We start from the raw sequence: 25,853 nt of genomic DNA, 5'->3' as shown, positions 1-25,853 counted from the left end.
AAAGTCAATGTCTGGTTTAATTATATAGCACATTTCATCATAGGCCTGCTTTAACTCAATATGCTTTACACAGAAGATAAAAACACCTATGCAAGTTTATGATGAAAACAAAATGAAGTAAAGTGCACATCCATGCACACAGTTATTAACTGTAAGCCTGTGAGAACAAAAAGTTTTTGAACACAGATTAGATTAAATTTAGGTCTGTAGACAGCTTAATCCAGAGAACACGACCATACGTGTAAGCACCCTCAGCACACTTAGATTTATCTCTGGAGACAGTTAAAAGATCTGCAACTGAAAATCTGAGAAGAACGACTGAGTAATAGACACTGAGCTATTTAGAAGTTTACTGGAGGAAGTCAGATGTGTACTATACAAACCACTGAGAGCTTTATGAGCTAATAGAAGGATTTTAAATGTAATTCTGTATTCAGCTGGGATCCAGTGAAGTGACTTTAGCACTGGGATAATATGGTCCAATTTTCATGTCAGGACTCGCCGCTGCACTCTAGACAAGCTGAAGTTGTCCTACTAGTAATTTGGATAATCCTGCAAACAGAGCAGTAGTCCAACTTGCTGAACACTTGGACCAATTTCTCAGTTAGTTTGTGATTAGGATTTTCTAACTATATCTGTGGTAGAAAGCAGTTCTGGTGACCTTATTGATGTGATTATTAAAACTGAGATCACTGTCCAAAATGCTGCAGAAGTTCCAGACAGAAACAGAGTGAGACTGTATGGGATGATAAATATGAAAAAATTTTCTCTCTCTGACTTTTTGGACCAGGGACAAGGATTTCCATGTTTAAAACGTCTCTAGACAGCCAACTGTTAATGTCATCAGTGCATCAGTTTGTGAACAGAGGTTAGATCATCAGAAAGTGATAAGTACAGCTGTGTACTATCTGTGTAAGTATGATAGGATATATTGCGATTCTTTATGATAGTGCCAAGGAGGAGCATGTAAAGGTTAAAGAGTAATAGACTAGTAACAGACCCCTGATTTAATTTCTGTTACACTTTAGGGGCCAGATGTTTTGCAGTGGCACAAATGTGTGTTTTAGAGTAAAAAACTTTTTTTCTTCTTTTTTAGTGCCTTTTAGTACAGCCATTTCATTTTCAAGGTGCAAAATGTAGAGAGGAGAATATTTAAATCAGTGGTACAAACTGAATTGAATCATGTTTTCAGCACACAACTGCTGACTGTGTCAAAATTTAACACTGAAAAAAGTATACCTTGCTTTTTGCACTTCATACTGACCTGAACTGACTGTGCCTATGAAATAATTGCACCTTAGAAATGAGCGCAACTTTTGTAAATCAGCCATAAAACTAACCACACCAGTTTGGGTCTTGTGCTTACATGTTATTTTGCCCCATGATGAGAACTGGTTAAGAACCTGAACTGTTAAACCAATTGAATCACAAAGTCGTTGACTAAAAAGTCACACATAATATATCAAATTTAAGTTTCTTTCATATCGTACATTGAGTGTAAGGATTTTCATGGATGGTGCTTACACTTTCCTTTGTTTTAACTGGACTTTACATTTATTTTAGTTTTCTTGATATGAAAGCATCGAACTGTGTATACTATGCTCAGAATAAATCAAGTTAAACTCAGATTAAAAAACAAAACTCATGAAGAATTTCCCTTTTTTGCATTTACCAAGAATAAAGATTGTAATCTTTATTTTTATATACTAAAAAAAATATCAAAAACATATCTTACCTTTAAAAATGTATTTTAGATACATATTGTGAAGTAAAATGTATGCAGCAAAAGCATTAAGTAGACCCAAATACTAAAGCATAAAGATGTTGATCAAAGCTGTACTTGAGTACAGTATTTAATGTGTAGTTCACATAGAATGAATTAGAAAAATTATACAAAAGGTTCAAAGTAAGATAACTGTTCATTGCCATGGACTGATGTTTCATTCTCTGTAGTAAAGAATAGAACATCAAAAAGTTTTATGTGTGTTAATGCTAAAGTATCCTTTGCAAAATAGAAAATCTTAGTGATTAATAAAATACAACATTACAAAAATATCTGTGTACCAGGAGCACTAATATCACATGGAATTCCTTCTAACCCACCCAGTCTACAATACACACCGGTCTATAAGAACACACAAACAACATTATGTTCATTCATTCGTTTTTGGTATTTGTACCATCTTCTCATATCATTTTGTTTCATTTTTTGATCTTTGGCCAACAGCATGGAAAAGTAAACATCCTATTACTGTGAATTTAGTGCTTGCTTTCCCAGAAGATGTAAACATCATTGCATTGATGTAGGTAATGAAACAAGGTTTTTTAAAAAGTCTTTAAGTTGCTCATTCCTCTTTTAGTCTCCTGGCTATGCCCAGGAGAGCTAAGGGCAAGACGAAGGAGGCCGATGTGATAAGAAAGCAGGTCTGTGCTCCAGCAATCCAATACACTGCAAACAAATCAGTTAAAACAAAACAAATATGAATATATAACAAATAATTCAAATAGCACCATCTCAAGAGAAAAGCAGCATATGGAAAGATCCTTTAGTTTCAGTTTCCTCACCTGAGGAGGACACAACTGGGCCCAACGCTCTGGCCAGGGCACCCAAACTACGCAGAATCCCCATCACAGTGCCCTTCTGACTGGCTGAGCCTAGAGGAATCAGCAACAGTGGGTAATCAGCAACAGTACCAACATTATAGCAGGATCAAAATATTTTTGATACTTTGATTTGATAAAAGGCTCACCATGGTCAGAAACTAGAGTCGACAAGCAGGGGACAACTATGGCAGCCGCTGTAAGAATAGGATACATAATACGTTGGAACAATTTTATAATTTAGGGACATTTAAGTAAAATGCTATATAGCACAATATCATACAAAACAGTAACAATCTGATATTTTGCTTCTTAGAAAAGTTAGAGGACGACTTGATAAGAATAACACGAAGTATTTAAACTAAAGTGATATTATCCACTCCTGTTAGGGAGCAGACTAAAAAAAAAGGATCCCTACTTCAATATGCACACATATTCTGATCAAAACAACGCCTAGATTTATGGACTTTGCATCAGATTAAGTATCAGGTTAGACACCATGTTTCTAAAATTTTGGGGGCCAAATATAATAACATTAGTTTTTATCTCAATTTTGAAAATGAATGAAAAAAAATTCCAGACATCCAGGCCTTTGTTCTGTAAGATATATCTGTGGTTTAGCTACATAATTTGCTGTAAATATAGCAGCATATAATCTGTATATCAATGAAAATGTATGTAGGATTTTCTTAGGGAAGAATGTAAAATGTAAATAGAACTGGTCCCAGTACAGAACCCTGTGGAACTCCACATGAGTATAATTCATTCTGAAATTTGACTGAAACTCTTCAGATAAACCACTCCTCTGCTAATGACTTCTTGACTATGTTATAGTTGTTCATTTAAGAATTTTTGAAATAAGAGAAGGGATGGGGATTGGTCTAGGATTACTTAAGACAGCTGGATCAGGCAAAGTCTTCTTAAGCAATAGTTTAATTACTGCATCCTTGAAAGTGTTCTTGGCAGTGTTCTTCTATTTTAACAGTGTACTGTCCTGTTATGTATTTTGGCAGTAGTTTATCACATAGTTTTTAGATTTATTTACACATTCTTGGGTGCTGTCAAGACAAGACAGATGAAACTGAGTTACTGCATATTTCGAATACAGTAATTTTGACTCACCAAAGGAATACAGTGACAACCCAATGTACAGCATTGTTACATTCCACGATAACCCGATGATTACAAAGGCTGGGATCAATGCTATGATTGCCTAAAAACAAGAAAAATGGTTCAGTAAGGTAGACATTTGTGCAGTGATTTATCCTGTTCCATTAACACCAACAACGGCATTAGATCAGTATTTGCCATGCAAGCAGTTGGTGACTTTACCATACGAACAGCCCTGATGTGCTGCCCCGGTTTTATTCTGCGAGCATAACCACCCTGGATTAAAGCCATGATGACACCAATAAAGAAGAACATCTTTCCCTGCTCCATGCTGTTAGAGAGAAAAACATAAGGTTGCTGTTTGTCAGACTTGAAAGGGAAACTCAGAGTACACAGCCTTATCTTTGAGTTCATACCTTGTAAACTGGAAACGCTGGTGAGTAAGAAAACTTAAGGTGAACTCCAGACCAGAGAACAGGAAGAGGTAGCAGAAATAAACCAGCCCCAGCACTCGAAGGCTTTGCATTCCTGTGAAACACAGCCCAATAGTGCAGCACTGTGTTAAGGTTTATTCACTCTTTATAAACGGGACAATCACAGATGAATGCAGCGTATACACTACTCACCGTTTCTTGAAAGTTGATCTTTTTTCTTACTAACAGCTGCAAAATAGAACAAGGATAATGGATGCAGCAGGTCCCTGCAGTCCCCACAGCCTGAAGACAAAGCCTAAAATGGAACAAGAAAAATGATCTGCATCTCTCTCTCAGTGAATAATGATTTGAAAAAACAATGCTGTTTCTTCAGAAACAATAAGAATTATGTGAACTTGTAATTTTATTTTATTTATGTATTTTTTCTGCAGTGGGTAGGTGAAAACTGAGAAAAATCAGACATGTTCAATCCAAACAGTGATCACTGTCTCTTTGAAACATTCCTCGCCTGGTGGTTTCAGGTATGTTGCTCAATCTGGCAGACATGCACATAAATCATCGCCTTACTAATAAGGTGGTGTACACAGTGGATCAGCAGCCATAGACCTGTCCAGACATGCGTTAAGTGGAATGACAAAAAATTGCTTAAAGTACACCTCATAAGGTTTTTTTTTTGAAAAACTTTCATATAATTTCTGTTGAAGAAGGAATAAAGAGGGTGGAAATACTCTAAACATTGGACATCAGTATATCCTGTGTTTAGCAATGTTCTCCCTGTGTTTGAGTGGGTTCTCTCTGGGTTCCTCCCACAGTCCAAGGACGTGCAGTTAGTGGGGTTCTGAACTGCCCAAAGGTGGGTGAATGTGGTTGTCTGTCTCTATGAGTAAGCCTTGGTCAGATTGGCAACCTGTCCAGGGTGTACCCCGCCTCCTTCTCTCCCTATGGTAGCTGAAATATGCTCCAGCCACCCCACAACCCTGATAAGGATAAGCGGAAGAAAATGGATGGATGGGTGTTTGTTGGCGGTGGTCTGACTATTTCAGAAATGGATGATCTACTTTGATTTTCACACACAACCATCTTTAGGGTTTTCAGACTATGGCTCAAAAAAGACAAATTACTCAGTGAGTGGCAGTTCTCTGGATGGAAATCCAAAAGCCAGAGAAGAATGGCCAGACTTCTACGAGCTTTTAGGAGCACAACAGTAGCTGAAATGACCACTTACAACAAAGGTACGTAGAAGAATGCACAACATGTGGAATCTTGACGCAGGTGGGCTAAGGCAGTCAGAATTTGGTTTAAACAACATGAAGGAATGGATTCATCCTGCAGTATATCATGATTCAGGCTGGTAGTGGTGGTGTAATGTGTGGGGGATAATTTTTTGTACACAGTGAGTATTGTTGCTGACCATCCCAATCTTACTACAGTGTGCACATGCTCTGATGACTGATTAAAGTAGTTCACAGCACTCAAATGGACTCCAAAGTCAGCTGATCTCAATCTAACAGAGCACCTTTGTGAAATGGTGGTAGTGAAATTCCCACCATGTATGTGCAGCTGACAAAATCTCCACCTGAAACGGTTTGGTGCTCTCCTGTCAGTATGGACCAAAATCACTGAGTTTTTCCAGCACCTTGTTGAATTTATGTCTTGAAGAATTAAAGTAGTTCAAAAGGAGGGCAAAGGGTGGTCCAGCACCCAGCAGCCTGTTACCTTAGCTCAGCATGAAAAATTGAAAACATTGGAAAACAGATAGTCACTGATACTGGTACTGATATTGGCCCTTATTGAAGTACTTTGTATTTAAGGTGTGTGATACTTCCTCTTCATGGGAAAAAAGTACTTTTTTACTAAATTAAATGTATTTTTCAATCATAGCAATCATTTTTAGAGAAACATATTGTAAACCCAATACAAATATATGGTTACATTGTTTTTTCTACTGTTAGATCAGTATGTTGTCAAATACAGTGGATGTCCTTACATGGTCATTTCAGACAAACAGCTCTGGCAATTACTAAAGCGGTCTAACCCATCTCCTGTTGGGTAATAGGGAAGGAGAACTGAGCTAAAGACTTCTTGTTTGAGACAAAGCCCAGTGTAAGATAAATGAGCACTGTTTTGAACTGTGAGTCATGGAAATCTACACAATTGTAGCATAATAGGTCAACTTTAAGTGAAAAAGGTTCATACTTGTTCTACCACAGGGTGTTTTGGGAATCCATACAGCACAACTGATGGCTGGAAAATGTATGTCTACTGTTTAAAACTGCATTTAGTTCTGTTTGCATTAGCAGGAGTGTTTCTAACTAACCTTGACGTCCTTTGTTAATGTTTCTGGCAGCATCAGCCAAATAAAGAGCAGATCGGCAGTGCTGAAAGCCAGGGCGAGCAGAGCTGGAGTGAGGTAGAAGACATTTCCTGTTGCTTTGGAGGTGATAGCAAAGTAGGCGCCCATCAGAGGCCCCACAGTGAAGCCCAAGGAGAAGGCAACGCCGATCATGGCCTGATTACAACAGAGGGAAACAGAAAACAGAAAGACACTTTATTTATCTATTCTCAATACATGTGCTAAGCTAAGTGTACTGATAACAAAAAAAAAGTATGTATAAATATAACACAAAGTAATTTTAATTAATTTCACTTCAACAAAACATTTCCTGTAATGACCACAAATATTTCTGCCTACCATTCCTCGGTTCCGTGCTTTCGGGCACGGCAGGTCAGCTATGATGGCAGTGCAGAGGCTGACGTTGCCCTTACAAATGCCCCCAATTACCCGAAACAAAAGGAACATGCTGAAGCTCCGGGAAACAGCCCAGACTGCATAGGAGGACATCAGCCCTAACTGAAACACAAGGCACCCAATTAGATGTGAATGAGTCAGCTCTGGAGAAAGGGCTTTGTGTTTTCTTACAGAACGAACAGTGATAAACAAAACTTTAAAAAGTCCTAAAAAAGTGATGTTTTCCTCACTGTGGTGAGCATAAGCAGGGGTCGCCGGCCATATGAGTCTGACAGAGCCCCGGTTACAGGTGATGCCAGGAACTGTAGCAGAGAAAACAGTGAGCCAATCAGACCTGTGGGGGGGGGGGGGGGAAGGAGCATTATTAAACCAATGAGCCTGCAACACTGAAAATGTTGACCTTAACGTTGAATAAATCTGATGTTTAAAATTAATCCAATATACCTCCAAACAGGACACTGTTGTATTTCTTTTCCAAAGGAATCCCAACAGCCTCCCGGAACCAGTCCACAACAGTTTGAAGAGACTGATACACACCATCCTGCCCACACACAAACAAAGCATCACAGAGCTATAGTATAAATACCAGCAAAGTGGTTGCTTCACCATGACTCAGCAGGCGGATTCACCCACGGACTAATCGAATCAAATCACTCATGAGTTTGTTACAGTTTTTATGGAGGAGATTCTTCAAACAAAACCATCTTTGTTCGAGGATGTGTTCACAATGTAGAAATGGTCCGTTGAGGGAATTCCATTCAAAAAAATCCTATCTAACAATTTTCACACTGCAAAAAAAATGTCTTCAGTAAACACTGTTACCCTTTGATCATCACTGGCAGGAAATAAGGCTGCTGGAATCACCTTCAAAGTTTTAATGCTTTTAACCTCTTTCCTTGTCGTGTATAGCAGGCTTATCAGCTTAATGGACTGGACTGGTTCTTATATAGCGCTTTTCTACTCATCTGAGCACTCAAAGCGCTTTAATATCTGCTGTGATTTTAAAAGTGCCTTTACATGATTATACTGCTATAAATAAATAAATAAATAAATAAATAAATAAATAAATAAATGAAAGACCAACCCTGCTTTCTGCATAGTGATCCAAAATAGAAGGCAGCAGAGGTAGAATCAGAGTGAATCCCAGCAGGTCCAGCAGCAGGATGATAAACACAATCTTGATGACCTTTGTGGAGAAGTTGCCCTCATCTTCCTTGGATTTGTTTACGGCTGACATTTTTCCACCTGATAGTGTTTCTTTTCCTGCTGTACAAAGAGCAGCACTTTTAATATAGTGTGTTAAAATGCCCCTCGTGACTTTTCTCAAATAACACAAACAAGCAGAGCCATCCTTAAAAGAAATTCACCCTTAAAGAGTTACTATTGTAGGCTATCCCAATCAAACTGAAGTAGTTTCTTTACATTTCCTTGAGTTTCTTGCTTTGTACAAATCATACAAAATCATCATTTAAGTACTTTTTCCTTTTAAATAAACTGTAACTGAAATAGGTCTCTATTTGTCTTATCACTTAAATGTGTAGGTACAGTACCTGTACCATGTGTATTTTTAAATCTATTTTTATTTAGTTAAATTGAGTAAAATAATGTTTATTCAGTTACTCAGTGTTCTGACATTTTACTCCAACTGCGGAAAACTTGTTAAAAACAGAAATAATCATTCATTCAGATAAGCAGGAGCATCCAGGGCTGGGTCGGGGAGGGCATCCAGCATAAAAAGCAGAGCCAATTTAAATCAAATATCAAATCGTTTAAGTTGCATATTTTGGTTTCAACAACTTAAAAAACGAAATAAAACTGAGAAGGTCGCTTTTACCCCAAAGGTAATTACAGTAAGTATCACTACAGTGTCCTAGAGAAGTATACTAAAACACTTAAATACTCAAAGAAGCACCTGAAGACGGTACAATATTTAAGTAGCTGTATTTTCGCGTTAAGGTTATAAAAATGTGGACGCTATTAGTATGTAAAAAGAAGCGTTTCCTGGACTAGACAGGTTTAAAATACAAAACGTTTACACCAGTTTATGCCGGTAAACGTGTAATTACCGACACCCTTAATTAACCACATCTACTTACAGTAAGTAATCAGGAAACAGAGGGAGAAAAACGTGTTGGTCGAGGAGGAAGGAGGAAACAATTCCTGCAGCCTTCCTCACCCGAGCAAATCCACCTCAATTTGTATGAACTTAAAAAGCATCAACACACAAATGTGTTAGATTGTGCTTTCAAATATCTTCATCTAAAAGCACAAAACACGTTTCTCTTCATGTAAATGGTTTGGATCCAGTGGTACTGACCAATATTTATCAGCATCGCATTTTTTCCTCGATTTTTCTCCCTATGTATTTCTTCTAATGTCACCTTAACACGTTTAACTTACCCAGTGTGCGCAGAGCGGTGGACTCAGAGAAGCAGATCAAAGTGAGGACAAGTTCACCTCGACCTGGCTCATCAGTCAGTCCATTATTGAGTACACACCAGGAAGCAGCGTCCTCTTACATTTGGATGACAAGAGTGTGTCGTAACCAACGCAAACACAAGAAAATGCTGCCTTCACGTGACCTCCGTAAGCTCGTATTTTCGCCTTTCTCCCTCGTTAAGGTTTTTCTGTGGTGGTCCAACAAATCTTTTGATTCAGTGCGTCAAAGCAGTGCTTAGAGAATTTATTGAAACAGTAAAGCTGTAATGCCATGTAGTTCACTTTGATGACTGGAATATAATCAAACAGTGGCATGGCCAAACGTTGTATTGTCATATTAACACCATTACTGGTGGCAGAGTGTGTCATAAAAAAATTTGAGAAAACTGAAAAGACAGCCTTTTAGTCAATCCATCTTCTGTTCGCTGATGCCTCATCAGAAATGGTTTCAGTGGCTGTCAAGAAGCCAGTGGTAGAAAACAGGGAGAAAATGCTCAGTATGCCAAATTGCACAAGAACTGGGCTGAAAATCAGTGACAGAAGTTCTTATAGAGGGCTGAATCCAGATGTGAAATGTTTAGTTCAAATTGTCAATATGTATAGAAGAGGTTATGGTGGAGGTGCTGTCATGGTTTGGGGTTTCATTTCAGCCAGTGGTGTTGGGGATCTTATTAAAAAGCTTTTGATCAAACATGGAAAATCATGTAGGAAAGCATCTGCTTGGCAATAAGAAAATTTTTCACAAGACTGATCCCCAAACACACCTCCCATGCAGTGAAAGAATATTGGGATAGAAAAAACACACACACAACTGAACCCAGTCAGTCATAGATTTTCCTTCCCAGAGCCCGGAACTTAATATTACTGAAGCAGTGTGGGATTATATTGACAGAGAACAAAACCAAAGTCAACAAACATCCAAAGAATTACAAGAGAAGCACTCAAGGGAACAAGGCTAGGTTAAGAGAGTTCAGTTTGTGTTGATGAAAAAAGGTGGCCATACCAAGTATTGAATTTCAGGCTCATCAGAAATGTCCAATCAGACTTTTTTCTCAGTATACTGTATTTCTATTTTCACATTTTTATAATTTGCTACACCCATTTCCTAGATCCACATCAAAATTTAAAAAAAAATAAATAGGGGTGGGTAAGCCATTTGCACAGTATTATTTAGCTAATGCGCACATTGCTCTTTACATCAAGACATTTGAGATCAAACATTTATTGTTGTAACCAGATTATATTTTCTTAATGCACTATTTGATTTTTGCTACAGGGCAACACTTTTAATACAAAGCATCCATGTTTTATAATACAAGGATATGAACACACGTGGTCTCATAACACATTAACTTTTTAAACTTGAACTGTGTTTCAGTCTTCTGTAAATGTCCCTGATTAGTTCTTGGTCCAGCCTGCGTCCGTTTTTTGCTGTTGTTCAAGAAATTGAAAAAAAATGGACCATTTATTAATCATTTATGACCTATTGTGCACAAGTCTGTATCTTCAGATGTACTGCCTTTTCTGACACCAGTGACATCTACTGTAATGGTAAAATTAACTAAAAATGTTTAAATTCACCACTTTCATAGAAGGCGCCACTCTAAGCTAGGAGGAAAATAAATATCAGGTGCTGCAAACACACTTTAAATTCAAAACAAATTGAAGTATTAAAAAAAATAAAATAAAAAAAATAAAAATTGTTAACATGGAATACCAAACTAAATACTGATATTTTACTGTCAACTATTTTCCTTTTCAGTACAAAATACACAATAAAAGTGTGTTGAAATACCAAACAACACCTGAAGGCAGCATTTAATGAACTTTCTGTTATGGAAGTTGGTTCAGTTTGTGGTATTTAACTCTATGTAAACGTTTTCATGTAAAATTAGTTCACAGTGTAGAGGTTTCTGCAGATTTTACAGTAATAACTTCTCGTAAATAATACCTCCCTGCACAAACTACAGGAATAAAAATGAACTCTTGATGACAGTTGATCACGGCCATTATCCATTAGTGTTTAAAAAAAAATACAAAAAAAATTCTAAAGATTTTAAATACAGTGTGTCACACATAATACATTCACCATATTGGTTCAAAGTTTTATTTACTGAATCACATCTATGTTTAACAGCTTTACCATAAAAGCATTTTATAGGAAGAAGTTTAAAAATGCACAAAAAAGGAAACGTAAATATGTAAACGTACAGTTAGATAAGATATGAGAATAACAAAATCTAAAATGCGTAACTCAACACAACACTGGAAGGAACTTTCCATAAAATGGAAACCCAAATAAAAAAAACGTGGAAAAGACTGTTAGATTCCATGCCGCATGACGTGACGCTTCAGTTCAGAGCTGTTCACCAAATTTCTTCCACAGAACTCACAAGTAAATCGTTTCTGCTCTGTAACCGAGGAGCACAGGACTTCAGCAGGTTCTTTTGTTGTTGTTGTTGTTGTTGTATCTGAGGGAGGGGACAAAACAAAACAAATCAACAACGTAATTATCCCATACCGAAGATTCCTCAAAATCTATTTATGTTCACAACCCAATACTTACCTACAGTTAGTTATCACAAAAAAGTAGATAAAAGCTCAGAAAAAGAGTAAAAAATTACCATTAGAACTTAAGAAAAACCCGAGAAGTTCTCATATTTTTTTGCTTGAACGACTAAATAAACAATGATCACACACATAGATCATCTCCTTTTGAATCACTTTTTATCATCAGATTTGTCTGTAATCACACACAGTCCTGTTTTTTTTCATTTAATTTTTCAAATTAATATTAGGAATGCACTAAGATACAGTCATGTGAAAAAGAAAGTACACCCTGTTTCAACTCTAAGGATTTACATATCAGCACATAATAAGAAAATATAACAACACTGTATATATGTAATACACTATATGTATTACTAATATTACATTTATTTAACAGAAACTCAGCCAAAATGCAGAAGCAGTGTGTGAAAAAGTAAGTACACCTTATATTCAGTATCTTCTAGAACCATTCTTAACAGCATTCATCGTCTGTATGACTTTATCAGTCTTTACAACATTGCTTCAGTTCAGTTTGAGGTTTTCAGGCATTCATTTAAGCACAGCCAGTCCTGTGGATTGGAAACGAGCCTAAATCATCGCCCCTCCACCACCCTGCTTGACAGGTCTGCAAGGTGCTTGTGCTGTTATCCTGTTTGGTTTTCTCCAAATGTGATGCTTTGCAGTATTGCTAGACATCGCTATTTAACCCTTTAGAGCATAGGTGTCAAACTCTGGCCCGCGGGCCAAATTTGGCCCACAGCCTAATTACATTTGGGCCACGAAGCCATACCAAATGACTATCAAAGATGGCCTACTGGTATTATACAGCTAATATATATATTGTTTAGTATTAAGCTTTGTTTGTTCCATATTCAGTTTTTCAGCAAAACGTGTTTGAGTCCATAAGAAAAGATTCATTCTTATATCACAATACACAATATTGTGTATTGTGTATTTTGTTGTACAGTTATTTTATTTTCAACTTTAATTTATATATTTATCTTTATCTTATTCTTCCCAGTTAAATTTACCCTTCATTCTAATTTGTGTTGTACAGTTATTTCATTTTTAACCTTAATTTATATTTTATTCCTTCCTAGTTAAATTTACCCTTTTTAATTTTTCATATTTATTTCCTATCTTATTCATAGCCTTTTCCTTTTTTGTTCTCTTTAGGTCACGAGCAGTTGTCCAAGCATTTCACTACATATCGTACTGTGTATGACTGTGTACGTGACAAATAAAATTTGAATTTGAATTTGAATTTGATTTGATCTGGAGGAATAAATATATTTCAATAAATATTAACGTTAGCCCGCGACTTTGTTCCAGTTTTGAATTTTGGCCCACTGTGTATCTGAGCTTGACACCCCTGCTTTAGAGTCTCAGATGTAGCTCTTCTACATATATTTCTTTGGTTTGTCTGAGCATCTTCGCCTTGTGCATTGTTTTATCACACATGTGAATCAGATCAATGAACTGCCAGACAATTTGTTTTCATAGAGGTCACCATACTTGCTGATGATTGTAGCATCTGGCTGTTACTTACCTTCTTACATCCTATAGACGCAGCAAAGATGGCTTTTTTAGTTTTTCCACACTGCTTCTGCATTTTGGCTCATTTTTTGTTAAATTATTAATTACATAATAGTTCATCTTTAATTGTACTTATCTAAAGTCCTGACACATAAAACCTTACAATTCAAAGAGGGAGCACTTTTATTTTCATAACTCTATCATTGATGTTGCCCAATATCTGCATTTACCATCTCCTTTTCTGTACTTTAAACAAGTGTTAAAGTGTACTTAAGAGTGTACTTTTAAGTGTACTTAAAATATGTGTTTTGCTTACAAAAATGCACAAAAACTAATATTTTAATTCACTCATAATTTCTTTTTACCTTCAGGCTCTTGCAGACAATCATCATCCTTCATCCCGTTGTGGTCACCAGGCGCCTGATCTTGGTGTCGTTCCTCGTCTTCTGTGAGCATCTCAGATTCTTGGTTCTGCTTCTGCTCGAAAGGACCGTTCTCTTCTTCCTCCTTGAAGCATTCAGGAGAGTGCACTTCCTTCTTCAGACATTCTTTCTCAAGTACTGGTATTTCTGTGCAAGGTTTAGGTTCCTGTTCACTGCTTTGCTGAGTGTGCACTTCTTCCCGCTTTAATTTTGTAAACGAGACACCTAAAATATCGCCGGTGATCATCTTAAGTCGTGCACAAGTGGGCGGGAGGGTTAACATATGTCTTTCAATTTTTAAACTCTCCTTTGTCCTCGTGTTATTTACATGTGCAACATTTAGCTTTGTTAAGGCTGAATTTGCCTCTATACCAACTTGACTCTTTGGATTCTGGAACAAAGGGAAGTTGCTCTCTTCAGCTAATGGGATATCACTTGCCTCAGTGCCCTTCTCCATCTTGACCGTTTTACCCTCATCTGCCTTGTTATGCATCTTGCTGTCATCATTGGCCAACTGTAAGATATGACGCAGTATGTCATCTTCTACCTTTGCCTCAATGTTCAGTGTTTTATGCTCAAGTGCTTTAACGTCTTGCTTTTGAGCTGGTGTTTCTTCATCCACTTTGAAATCATTTCCTGTCTCCATTTGTTGTTTGTCTCCAGATTCTGTGAATTCAGGTTGGGCTTGGTTTTCATATGTCTGCCTCTCTTCCTCTGGATTGCCGTAATCCTCACATGGGGTATCTGTAATTTTCACTTCTCTTACACTTTGTTCCACATTTCCTGTCTCCTGTTCTCTTGCAGTCTCTAGCAGCACAAGCTCCGCTTGTTTTTGCAGCTCTTGTTGGACAGTAGAGTTTGGTTTTGCATTTTCACGTTGAATGCCTGATTCGGAAGTCTGGCCAGGACTTTCTCCGTTGGTTTCCTGGCATTCCCTGATCTGGAGTGCACTTTTCTCTGTGGTATAGTTTTCTTCCAGGTTCTCAGCTTGTGGAACCTCATCACAGTCTGCAAAAAGGTCCTCCATTTCTACATCTTCTCTGTCCTCATTGAGCTGGTCCATGTTAGACAACTGTTCCTCTTTTGTTACTGGCACATTACCAACGCTTGCCTCCAGCTGATCAAGGCTCACCTGACCCACGAGTTCATGATTCCTCACGACCTGCATAGACAGAATCAAGGTCCAAATTATGATACACTTTTCCATCACATTATATTGGGGTGAGGGTGGGGCCCTGATGATGTAGAAGCCTCAAAAACTCATTTATCCAATATAATACACTTGGAGTTATGGGGTTGAGATAAGACTCCCAGTCCTATAGTTTATGGGAAGCCAGACATGACATGGTAAACACTTTCGTGGTGAGTTTATGGGCTTAGTCCCTGATTTTGGAGGCATACTGAATAAAAAAAATGGTAAATGGCCTGCATTTGTATAGCTCTTTTCTAGTCCCTAAGGACTCCAAAGCGCTTTACATATCCAGTCATCCACCCATTCACACACACATTCACACACTGGTGATGGCAAGCTACATTGTAGCCACAGCCACCCTGGGGCGCACTGACAGAGGTGCCCCAGGGTGGTAAAACATTATTACAACTATTTTGCAAATCATGTTTAAATTGCTTAAAAATGTTGGATTATCTTTTGTCTGCTTACTGCATAGAGATAGCAGTTTCACAGTCAGTCCCTCTCCTTCTCACCACATCTTATTCTTTGAAACTAAGATGGTTGTGGTGAAAATGCTAATCTTGGGGTATCAAAACACAATTTCAGAAACCAACGGATAATGTCACAGTAGTTGTCCATGTCCATCTTTGACATTACCTATGGTTTAATCCCCGTAAATGTAGCACTTTTCAATAGCCAAGGAATTGGGGTAGGATATGCACTGCATCACTCCATTAGGTGCAACCTTAATCAATCTAAGGAGCTTGCAAAGAAAAGCGTCTGGACTTCTTTGAGTTGCTTGAAGACGTTTCACCTCTCATCCGAGAAGCTTCTTCAGTTCTAAGGGTCAAATGGTGGAGAGTCCCAGATTTAAACCCAGTGGGAGTTTCCCCCCACAGAGGGACAAAGGACCCCCTGATGATCCTCTACCTAATCATATGAGCCAAGGTGTAAAAGCGGGTGTGGGTCACAATCAGCCAGGGTTTCGGGTGAGCTCATTGTGAAGCCTGGCCCCACCCTATCATGTGATTTCCTGAGGTCAGATGGCCCAGGATGTGAGTGGGCGTTAAGGCATCTGGGAAGGGATCTCAAAACTGGATTATAGATGGCAGACAGTTGGTGTCATAAACCACCGCCTCTGTTCAAAGATGCTCGCTCACAGTGGACGTAAATGGCTTCTTTCACTCCTCTTTCAAACCATCTGTATTCTCTGTCCAAAATGTGAACGTTGGCATCCTCGAAAGAGTGACCTTTGTCCTTTAGATGCAGATGAACTGCTGAGTCTTGTACAGTGGAGGTGGCTCTTCTATGTTGTGTTATGCGCTTGTGAAGTGGCTGTTTGGTCTCGCCGATGTAGAGGTCTGGGCATTCCTCGCTGCACTGTACAGCATACATCACGTTGTTAAGTTTGTGTTTAGGAGTTTTGTCTTTCGGGTGAACCAGTTTCTGTCTGAGTGTGTTGCTGGGTCTGAAGTACACTGGGATGTCGTGCTTGGAGAGAACCTTGAGTTTCTCTGATACACCGGCTACATAGGGGATGACAATGTTGTTGCGTCTGTCTTTCTTATCCTCCCTCGCTGGTGTCTGATCTTCTTTTCTGTGCATCTTTGCTGACTTTATAGGATTCCACTTCTAGGATATAAGGATTCCACTTCTTGTCTTTTGATTTTGACCCAGGTGCCATCTACATATCTGTACCAATGGCTGGGTACTCTCCCTTTAAAAGAGCCAAGAGCCTTTCTTTCCACTTCCTCCATGTAAAGGTTGGCTCTTCAAGCAACTCAAAGAAGTCCAGACGCTTTTCTTTCCAAGCTCCTTAGACTACAATGACCTGGATGACTGAGAACCTTCACAGACACAACCTTAATCAATATTAAACCGATTTGTGGCAAAGTTTTTGGACTACAAAAACATTCAGACTAAAGGAATCAAATGGCCCAGTGCCAATGTCTCCATAGCGAATGTGATATGTGAATAAAACCATTCTTTTGCAAAAGTAAGTCCACTGTCTATATGTAGCTTGTGAAAGTGATGCAGTGCTACTAAACAAGATACATGGTTGACATTTAAAAATGTCATTCTGATGAATTCTTTATGTTCATTTTTATATCTATTCATATTTTTAGGATGTATGCTCCCACTCTCTTTCGTTGGCTACTCCCTTCAAATATCAGACATGTTGACGTCTGACATCTAATTGCTGCTTACGTTTTTTATAGGCTTAAATAACTTCATTCTTCATTCAACTTCATATTCTCTTGATTTTCTAAATCTTCATGGTTATGACAGCAGTGTGTAGAACAAGAGCACCGTCAGCCCATCAGTTAAAGAAACAACGTTTTTTGACCCAAAGGAATTCCAAGGATGCACAGAAGGCTTTAGAGAAATCCTGACCTGATGCTTATCGCTCAGGTGTGCCTCCAAATCACTCAGCCGGGTGCAGTCGAAATAGCACAGCCGACACTTGTAGGGTTTGATGTCATCGTGCCTCATCATGTGCAAATGCAGGTTTTCTGGGCTGCCACTGGTGAAAGTACATTTGTGACAGCGAAAGATGATGCCTTGAAGGTAACGTGACAGTTTGGGGCGACGAACCTCTATTGGCACTACACGTTCCTCTGTAAAGAAAAAAAAAGGAAAAAAGGGAATGCTTGTGTGACAGCGTCAGGTATCGGAAAGCAGAACACGTTCCTACAAATCCTGCAAATGCTCCAACATACCACGATGCAAGACAATGTGATCAATCATGTTGTTCTTGTTCTTAGTTTGGTACAGACAGAAAGGGCAGCAGAGGTCCTTCTGATGAGTAGGCTTTGACTGGCAGGTAGAGTGACCCGTCTCCATGTGCATTTCCAGAGTTTTCCTAATGACAACAGGAGAAATCAGTGATAACATTGCAAATCTGTCAGTGTTTGGTGACAACTCGTGTTGAGTAATGAGTAGAAATGACAAATTCAAGATGTCTGTCAAGTCAAATACCTCATAACACTCATCCAAGTTATTTCCATACATCTAAAATAATTGACAACAATGTCTAAATTTGAATAAAAGAAGCTTCTTCTTCAAAAAGGGTTCAAACAGCAGATAGCGCGGCATGTTTGATTTAGCACACTTTTATGCCAGGTTCTCTTCCCGATGCCACCCCAAAGGGATTTGTGTCTCCTGCTTGAGGCAAACCAGGAATGCATTATGTCACCTGACTATAGAAACTAGTCAGATCCTGCACATCTGTGATGATGCAGAATTAAAAGTATTAATTACAATTTGCAGATTTTTAGTAACACACTAAATTTTATTAAAGAAAAAAAAAAAAGGCCAAAAATCTTTTGTACACAGCAAAATACAAACTCTTACAGCACCTTACCTTAAACCTGTGAAAAAGTTGCAGTCTTTACATCTGAGGATTTTCTTTCCATGCCGATTTAGGTAGTGCCGCCGGATACTAGACAGGTGTCCAGTGCTGAAATTGCAGAACTCACAGTGAAGCACGCTGTTCTCAGGTAATTTTGAAAGTTGCACGTTCACTTTAGATTTGATGCTGCTCTGTGCCATCATGGTGTAGTGGTTTAACTGGCGCCGCACATCTGGGGGCTCCAAGTACAGAGATCCTGTCAAAGTTTCAAGGACCCACAGTCTGTTAGTACTGCTACAAAACCAAAAACTGTTTGTTTTATGAAAACCAAGACCAAGTTTAAAAAACAAACAAACAAACGCACACACACACAAAAAAACATGAGATATGACTTGCCTTTAATCAGTTCAGGTCGCTCATCAATTTCAGGCAAGCTGTTCATTTTCTCTGATGAATTAGAGGACTCCTTAAACCTCTCTTCACTCTCATCTTTGTCTTCAGTCTCAGCTGCAGCCATGATGAGATCTAAGTATTCAGCAAAAGAATAACCAAATGAAAAAGGAAAGACATAAACGCAGACATAAAGCCACACGAAATCTCTCAAACCCCTTCTTGTGAAAGATGTGGCTGTCTTTAAAACTAAGCCAAAACCATCCCAGTCTGAACAGTTAAAGTCAGCTTCTAATATAAAATGCACCTGTGACAACTCATATTAACTTGACCAAATCCAGCATACAGAAAACTTATGCTAATAATCTACAACAAAAGACTAATTTTAAAAATTCTGGTGATTTTGAAATCAATGTTCGCAGATCAAAGTCAATGCATTTGACACTTAATGCTCATAAGATACCACTGGTGATCTTACAAATGAGTTCTTACCATTATGCTTTTTCATAAAATGACTCCTCCAGAGGCCAAAGACTGTTGTCCGATAGGTACAGCAACTACACAGAAAAGGTCTCAGAGTTCCAGATTTGTGGATGAGATATTTGCTAATGCTGGTGAGGTAAAAAGAAAAAAAAAAGGTTCACAATCATTCAACTCTCACAAAAAATACAGCTTGGGGTGTTTGGGACTTGCTTTAACGAACAAAGCAATCAAAATTCAATTTCAACAAGCCTGCGAAAGATACATTAGTCAAACAGAGAGTAGATGAAGTAACTCCTAAAATCTGTAAAGGAGGTATAATTTCTTGACTTTGGTTCTCTTGTCAGAAAGCCATTGTTTCGATTTATGAGGAAACGGTCTTCTTGTGCAGTTTAAAGTTATACAGGAGTGGATAGAGGTGGAATTGAGGAAAGCGGGAAAGGGGAGTCTAACTTTTTATTTAACCAGGAAGTGAAAATGTTGAGATAAAGAAGCTTTTCTGCAAAGGTTTTCCAATACCCAGATAGGCACTGTACTTTTTCAGACTAAACAAGACCAACTGCTAAAATTTCCATTTGGCTATGTTACTTTTTAAGTGAGCCCACAAAAAAAAAAAAAGCGTGGCAAAATGGGGTGACTGCTTTAATAGCATTATTAATACGTTTTTTTTAGTTTAGTTTTTAACAATAAAAAAAGCCCAAAGTTCTTACTTGTGTTTTAATCCAGATGTGGAGCTATTGTCCAATTTCTTGATGGCTGCCAGGGCTGCGTGGCTGTGCTCATGTGAATGCAAGCCTTTCAATGACATAAACATCCGGCCGCACTGTCTACACGTGTGTTTGTCTCCATTCGATTCTAGTTCTGGCTGCTGTACATCAGAGAGTTCTGATGTAGCGGCGCTCTGTACTGGTGTCCCGTTCCAACGATTAACCTCGTTCACAGTTTCCAATGTGGTCGTTTCATCTTGCCTGCAGGGCTGGAAAAAAAAAAAAAAAAAATCACAGCAATGGTCAAATAACATGAGTAGATCAGAAGACAAAGAGCGTAGACAGGAATTACAGCGTCAACTTACCTCGCTGGATTCTTGCTCTAGTGTTGTGCTAATAAGCGACTCCTTTCTCTGCGCAGCCTTGGCCTTCTCTAGCATCCTTGCTCTGTGGCGATCCATGTGATAACACAACTTTCTAATCCCATTTAATTGTGTGTTGCAGTGGTCACATTTGTAAACCCCTGTGGTTTTCTTTTTCGTCGATCCTAGTGACAACACAGTAAAGTCCAATTTCCACTCTGAGCGGTGAAAAGTACTATAGTGGTCAATGAGCAGCTGCGACGACTTGAATGTTAATTCTGGACATTTCAAACATTTAACCTTTGTGCTGTTGCCTGATTTAAGTATGTTGCTGGGAAAGTTCCATTTACGCTTATTATATTTCTCAAGAAGTTTGTAAATACTGACTGCATCCAATTTGTGAGTATTTTTGTAGTGGCACTGGAGGTATTTTCGATACAGTCCTTTATAGGTGCACATCTGGCACTTGTACAACTGTTTGTTGCTGCGGAGGCCGGACAGCAAAGTTGATGGGGATGCCTCAGGAGTTTCCGTTTGTGGAGCCTGTCTACTTTCCGCAATGCTTACTTCTCTCGAAGTTTTGTTTTTCACAGAGGCATCCTCCCATGCTGAGCCCTGAGATGTGTGAACCGGCTGGCTTTCAGTGTCTGTGTGCTCATACACTTCTGTGTCATGATGAACCCTCTTACAGTGAGCATTGAGTTTTGTCAGTGATCCATGGATTTGTGAACATTTTTTACACAAGTACCCTCTTTCATTAGAACCTTTTCCTAAAGTACAATTGACCATGTTTGATACAAAGACTTCACCTGTCTCAAGTTCATCTGCCCGGACTACAATTGCTGGATGCTTCATTTGACAGTGAGTGAGGGTCCCGTGGTAGCTAGCATTCACATATGGACAGTTTGGACACTTGTAGATCAAGAGGCTTTCTTCTGCTGTTATGCTAGACTTCAATGTCTCAGAGGCTTTTTCTTGTTGCTGAGTTGATGGGTCTTCAAACGGCGATGGCGCTGTCTTCTTGAGAGGCTGTTTGTATATGGGCACGTAGTATTTTAAATAAGCCTCCTTTCCATGCGTCACTGCATAGTGGCCTCCAAGATGCTTTTTCCTGAAGTAAACTTTAGAACACAGCACACATTTGTATACGCAGTCCTTTGAAATAGTATGCTTGTGGTTAGCAAGCAAATGGCGACCAAGAGCAAGTTTGGTGGTGCATGTGTAAGAACAGTGCTGGCAGTTGATCACGGCATAGATTTTCTTGCTTAAAACTGAAGTCTTTGATACAGATCCATGTGTACTGTAGGCTTTAGATAGAAGTATTTTACTTTTAACTAATGGCTTAGGAGCAGGTTTGGCCGTGCTTTGTGCTGTGCTTGCACCAGTCTTCTTGTGGTCTCGCTCGCAGTGTTTGTTCAGTTTCTCCAGCGTTGCGCAGATTTGGGGACAGGTTTTACACATGTGCCCACAAAGTTTCAAAGTCTCACCAGGAGGACTGCTTTTCCGGGTTTCGTCCAAATTTTCAACATACACCATATCCACATGGAGACTATCGGCCCTGGATGGGAGGTTGGGATGCTTCATCTGGCAGTGAGTGAGAACACCCTGATAAACGGTATTGACGTAGGTACAATACGGACACTTAAAGACATGCAGACGTTTTTGGAGCTGCTTTTTTGGTTTTTGTTCTTGTTCAAATTTTTTGATTACAACTTCCGGGTGTTTCATTCCACAGTGAATATGGAGACCGTGTTTGCTATTAAAATTTGCAGAGCAGTAAAGGCACTTGAACACTGTGGAGGACGCCTTTGCTTCATCCTGTGATTTACCAAACTGGTAGGAGTCAAATGAGCCAGGTCTGTCACTTTGGTCTTGCACCCGCCAGCTTGCGTTTGTTTTCTTGGAAAGTTTTGCACTCAAAGGATGAACCATTCGGTAATGGTGTGCCAGATCTGACAAAGAGTTAGATTTAAAAGAGCATCTTTTGCAAGACAAACCAGCTTTATTTTGTCCGGATCTTTGGGATAGCAATCTGTTTTCAGTGCCACTGCCTCCACTCTGCTCTAGATCAGGCTTCTTCTTTTTACAATGGACCATTCCAGGACCAGCATATAACCGAGAACTTACATACTCAACGCAGGGGACACGTCCTAGGTGGCGTTCCTGGTAGTGCTCATATACTGCTGCAGCTTTTTCATGTCTGAAAACACAGAATTCACAATAATAGCCGCGCTCTAATGATCCTTGTCTAAAATAATATCTTAAAATATCTGTGACTGTACGCTTTACTTTGTGAATTTTCCTTAAATGCGTCTTCAGAGCATATATCACGTCAGTTTTGTATGCGCATGAGTAACAGTTCAGGGACCTCTTTGTGTGTGGGGTTGTCACTGAGGGTGTTGCTGAAATGACCAAAGATTTTGAATGCTTCTTTGTTTTTTTCTTTTTCATTTTCATCTTGAGGATTTCCTGAGCAGCTTCTTCATTTTGAGTGGATGTTAGAAGAGATTTCTGTGCCTGATCGTGGATCTTAGATGTATGCAGAAGGATTTCTGAAGGCTTCGCCTTAAATCCATGATGTGTTTTGCTGTAATGGCGCATTACCTGATCCAAAGTACTATGCCTGTAGTTACAAAAGTGGCAAAAAAAAGCTTTTTCTTCGCCTTCATTTATTATAGGAAGAGGTAGATGGGAAGAAGAGGAATCCTTTGCATTTGCTTTCCTGATTTCATCATGGATTAAAGCTGTATATTCAAGAACACACTTAGTGCTGGAATTACACTTTCGATGAACCTTGGCCTGATGGTTAATTACTCCTTTTACAGACGGATTTCCGAAGTTGCATTTGTGGCAATAAAACAAGTTTTCTGGACATGCGTAGGACTTGTTCTGTCTCTCTCCTGTTTCTGAGGCATCTGCTGTGTAATCCTCCTTATACAGATCTTCTTTTTCCCTACACATCTTCACTTGTTTACTAGTATTAAATTGGGAAGATGAAGGACTTTTTGACATCTTAGATTCACTCTGACGTTTCTGCATCTCAGCACTATACCATAGGACATCATCAGTACCTATTGGTGCATCCATAGAATGTTTTGCATTGTGATGACCAAGGATACTCTTAACCTTGGTACTTGTGTAACTGCAGAACTGGCAGTAAAATGTTTCATTTGGTAAACTGGATGAGGAAATGTCCAGTCCAGTAGTAATTTCATTACTGGATTTTGTTGGAAACTTCGAAGATTCCCCTTTCGTGGTTTGGGAAGATTCTGAACGATTCTTACAGGCTTCTGGTGTGGTCTCTGAATGATCTACTACAATCACAGAATCTGAACACTTCTCAGATGTCATCTCTGATGCTGCATGTGATGTGGGACAAGCTGACTGTTTGATTTTATCTAATGTGATTACTTCATCTGGGTGGCTTTTTTGGTAGTGAACATGCATAGCAACAACTGACCTGTGACTAAACATGCATTTCTGGCATTTATACAAGGCCATGTCTGCTCTTTTAGAAGAAGAATTTTGGGATGTGTGGGCACGCTCAGTAGAAATTCCATCTGATTTTTCTAAACTCAGCTGAGACGATTCCTTTTGGGATTCAGACATTGAATATCTGCAGAACAATAAGGAATTCTCCACTTCATATGTTGCATGCTTTGCCTTGTAATGTTCTTTCAAAGACTTCAATAGATTGGTAGTAAATTTACAAAGAAAGCATTTGAAAACCAAACTGAGGCCACATGATTTCATGGCAAATACATCTGGGGCATCTGGATGATTTTCCAAGTAGTGCCTCTTGAGGTCAGCTGTGCTTAAAAACTCAACTGGACACTCCAAGCAACGAAAGGTGGCACTGTGATCACTTGCGTCCTGAATGTAGACAGAATTGTATCTGATATAAGGGTGGTCACTTTGATAATGGGCAGAAATTCGCCTGATGCCCACGTCACTGTAGTCACAATGTTTACAAGAATACACTTTTGCCACGTCTGCCTCGTCTTCATCTTCGCTGACTTCAAATGAAAACTCGTTGCTGCTGGATGACTGCTGTCTTTCATTTTCTTTTTCCGTGAGCATCTCTTCGTTATCCAACTTGGCTTTTTTGACAGGATGACTTTTTAAACTTTTACCACTGGATCTCTTCACAGCACTGTCAGGAACAGTTTCTTTTCTGAATTGTTCCGGAGTTTTAGATGGTGTCAAATCAGTAGTCAAGTCAGTGTGCAAAAAATGGTACGACTTACTTCCGGTGATATCTATCACAGACTTTGCTGTGACTTTGAACACACCACTACTGTTTGGACAGGAGCTTGAAGGAGATTCCTGCAAAATGATAGTTCCTTTGGTTCCATCAGCTAATTTTTCAGCAGTCATTGCATTTGATTCAGATGACACTGAGAAGTACTTTGTAATGGTTTGCAATGGCCTCTTGTAGGTTTTCAGGTCCTTTAACGTGCATTTCCCTTCTGAGGTAGAAATATCTGAAAGAACTGATGGATCTTCCGATGTTCCTGCAGCTTCATTGTTCTGGTTTGCTGAAATGACACTTAAAGTGCTGTCGAGGTTTTCTGAAATGCTGACACCTCCTGACACGTTAGGATTTTCTGAAGTTTTGTGACACAGTTCCTCGTGTTCACTTAAACCATCCCAACTACAAGCTTTAAAATCACACCTCTGGCATTTAAAATTATCTCCTGAACTGCTGCTGCTGTTCTCTGTGTTGGCTTTGTCAGTCCCAGGGCATAAACCAGCCTCTCTGAGAGAAATTTCTGTATTGAGGCCATGCACCTTGTTGAGGTGTTCAAAAAGGTACACCTTCGATTTGAAGACCAGCACACAGTGACTACAATGGAAAGCCTTAACTTGGGATTCTTCAGTGACTGCTTGGCTGATGACTTGCTTGATGTGGCCAGAGGTGGAGCACTCCACTGTATCTGAGGGGGCAGGCAACAGACCAGTATAGATCAGCATAGGTCAGTATCTATTCACAAAGACGTTGCATACCTCTGTGATACATACCGTTTTCCATCTTGCATGCCTCTTTTAACCCACAGCCTTACACATTAAGTGACACACCTAGACAACTGAAAAAACAGATTATTATTTTTCTCAAGGCACAGAAGCAGCACAACATAATCCGACACTACTTCGTTATCCGTTATTAAGTTATACACACAAGTGAATACTTAAAAAAGAGAGCGAGAGAGCGAGATTGTACGCTTTGCTAATATTATCTTTAAATATGGCAGCACAAAGAACTCAACACCTCTATTTAACTTTCAGTGTAGCATATTCAACAGGAAGGAGACGTAAAACGAGTCAACCGAATAAACAGATCCTACCTATTTTAACAAAATGCCGAAATGTGCAACTCGCTAAAGTGCGCGATGCACGCAAGGTTTTACTCACGCATGCACACAAAAACAGGACAAGGCTTAGGAGGCACCGTTTTGAACCGCTGCTGGAAGTCGCATGAACACGGAACACGTTTCCGCCATTTTTCCCGCGAGTGTGACTCTCCCTGGCCTGTGCTTCCGCCACCGCAAC

At 39.2% G+C, this 25,853-nt stretch overlaps 2 protein-coding genes across 4 annotated transcripts; both read right to left on the bottom strand.

The window, feature by feature from the left end:
- Nucleotides 1-1,822: 1,822 nt before the first annotated feature.
- LOC146697380 (solute carrier family 75 member 1-like) lies at nt 1,823-9,437 on the bottom strand. 3 transcript variants are annotated; one of them, XM_085476090.1, is made up of 13 exons: nt 9,295-9,437; nt 7,979-8,160; nt 7,339-7,435; nt 7,125-7,228; nt 6,838-6,996; nt 6,463-6,654; nt 4,338-4,440; nt 4,128-4,239; nt 3,934-4,042; nt 3,724-3,814; nt 2,751-2,798; nt 2,566-2,655; nt 1,823-2,449 (listed from the first exon to the last, which is right to left on the bottom strand). In XM_085476090.1, the coding sequence occupies exons 2-13, from the start codon at nt 8,129-8,131 to the stop codon at nt 2,346-2,348; spliced, it is 1,362 nt and encodes a 453-aa protein (XP_085332216.1). In that variant the 5' UTR covers nt 8,132-8,160; nt 9,295-9,437; the 3' UTR covers nt 1,823-2,345. The 3 variants fall into 3 exon arrangements, with proteins under 3 accessions (XP_085332216.1, XP_085332217.1, XP_085332218.1); XM_085476091.1 differs by having other exon boundaries at nt 7,979-8,157; XM_085476092.1 differs by lacking the exon at nt 9,295-9,437 and having other exon boundaries at nt 7,125-7,196; nt 7,979-8,068.
- A 1,989-nt stretch (nt 9,438-11,426) lies between these two features.
- On the bottom strand, nt 11,427-25,853 carry LOC146697379 (zinc finger protein 462-like). The gene is made up of 11 exons (XM_085476089.1): nt 25,716-25,853; nt 25,326-25,390; nt 20,307-25,240; nt 19,945-20,210; nt 19,247-19,365; nt 18,761-18,889; nt 18,377-18,620; nt 17,733-17,875; nt 17,407-17,630; nt 13,785-15,003; nt 11,427-11,804 (listed from the first exon to the last, which is right to left on the bottom strand). Exons 2-11 carry the CDS (start codon nt 25,333-25,335, stop codon nt 11,656-11,658), a joined length of 7,437 nt encoding a protein of 2,478 aa, XP_085332215.1. The 5' UTR covers nt 25,336-25,390; nt 25,716-25,853; the 3' UTR covers nt 11,427-11,655.

This window comes from Copadichromis virginalis, linkage group LG12 (genome assembly GCF_057382275.1).
Source record: "Copadichromis virginalis isolate Kocher_CV1m ecotype Utaka linkage group LG12, C_Virginalis_male_GT1.1, whole genome shotgun sequence".
Lineage (NCBI taxonomy): Eukaryota > Metazoa > Chordata > Actinopteri > Cichliformes > Cichlidae > Copadichromis > Copadichromis virginalis.
Note: the sequence above shows the minus strand (reverse complement) of the source record. Positions and strands in the feature narration are given on the sequence as shown.

Excerpts from the sequence above, each read along its gene's own strand:
- LOC146697380 (XM_085476090.1), bottom strand. The coding sequence starts at position 8,131 with ATGTCAGCCGTAAACAAATCCAAGGAAGATGAGGGCAACTTCTCCACA. Across the intron at positions 7,436-7,978 it reads ATCACTATGCAGAAAGCAGG|GATGGTGTGTATCAGTCTCT; the intron begins GTTGGTCTTTCA and ends GTGTGTGGGCAG. Across the intron at positions 2,656-2,750 it reads GACTCTAGTTTCTGACCATG|GCTCAGCCAGTCAGAAGGGC; the intron begins GTGAGCCTTTTA and ends TGATTCCTCTAG.
- LOC146697379 (XM_085476089.1), bottom strand. Across the intron at positions 18,621-18,760 it reads GCGACCTGAACTGATTAAAG|GATCTCTGTACTTGGAGCCC; the intron begins GCAAGTCATATC and ends AAACTTTGACAG. Across the intron at positions 15,004-17,406 it reads ACCTGAGCGATAAGCATCAG|GTCGTGAGGAATCATGAACT; the intron begins GTCAGGATTTCT and ends CTGTCTATGCAG.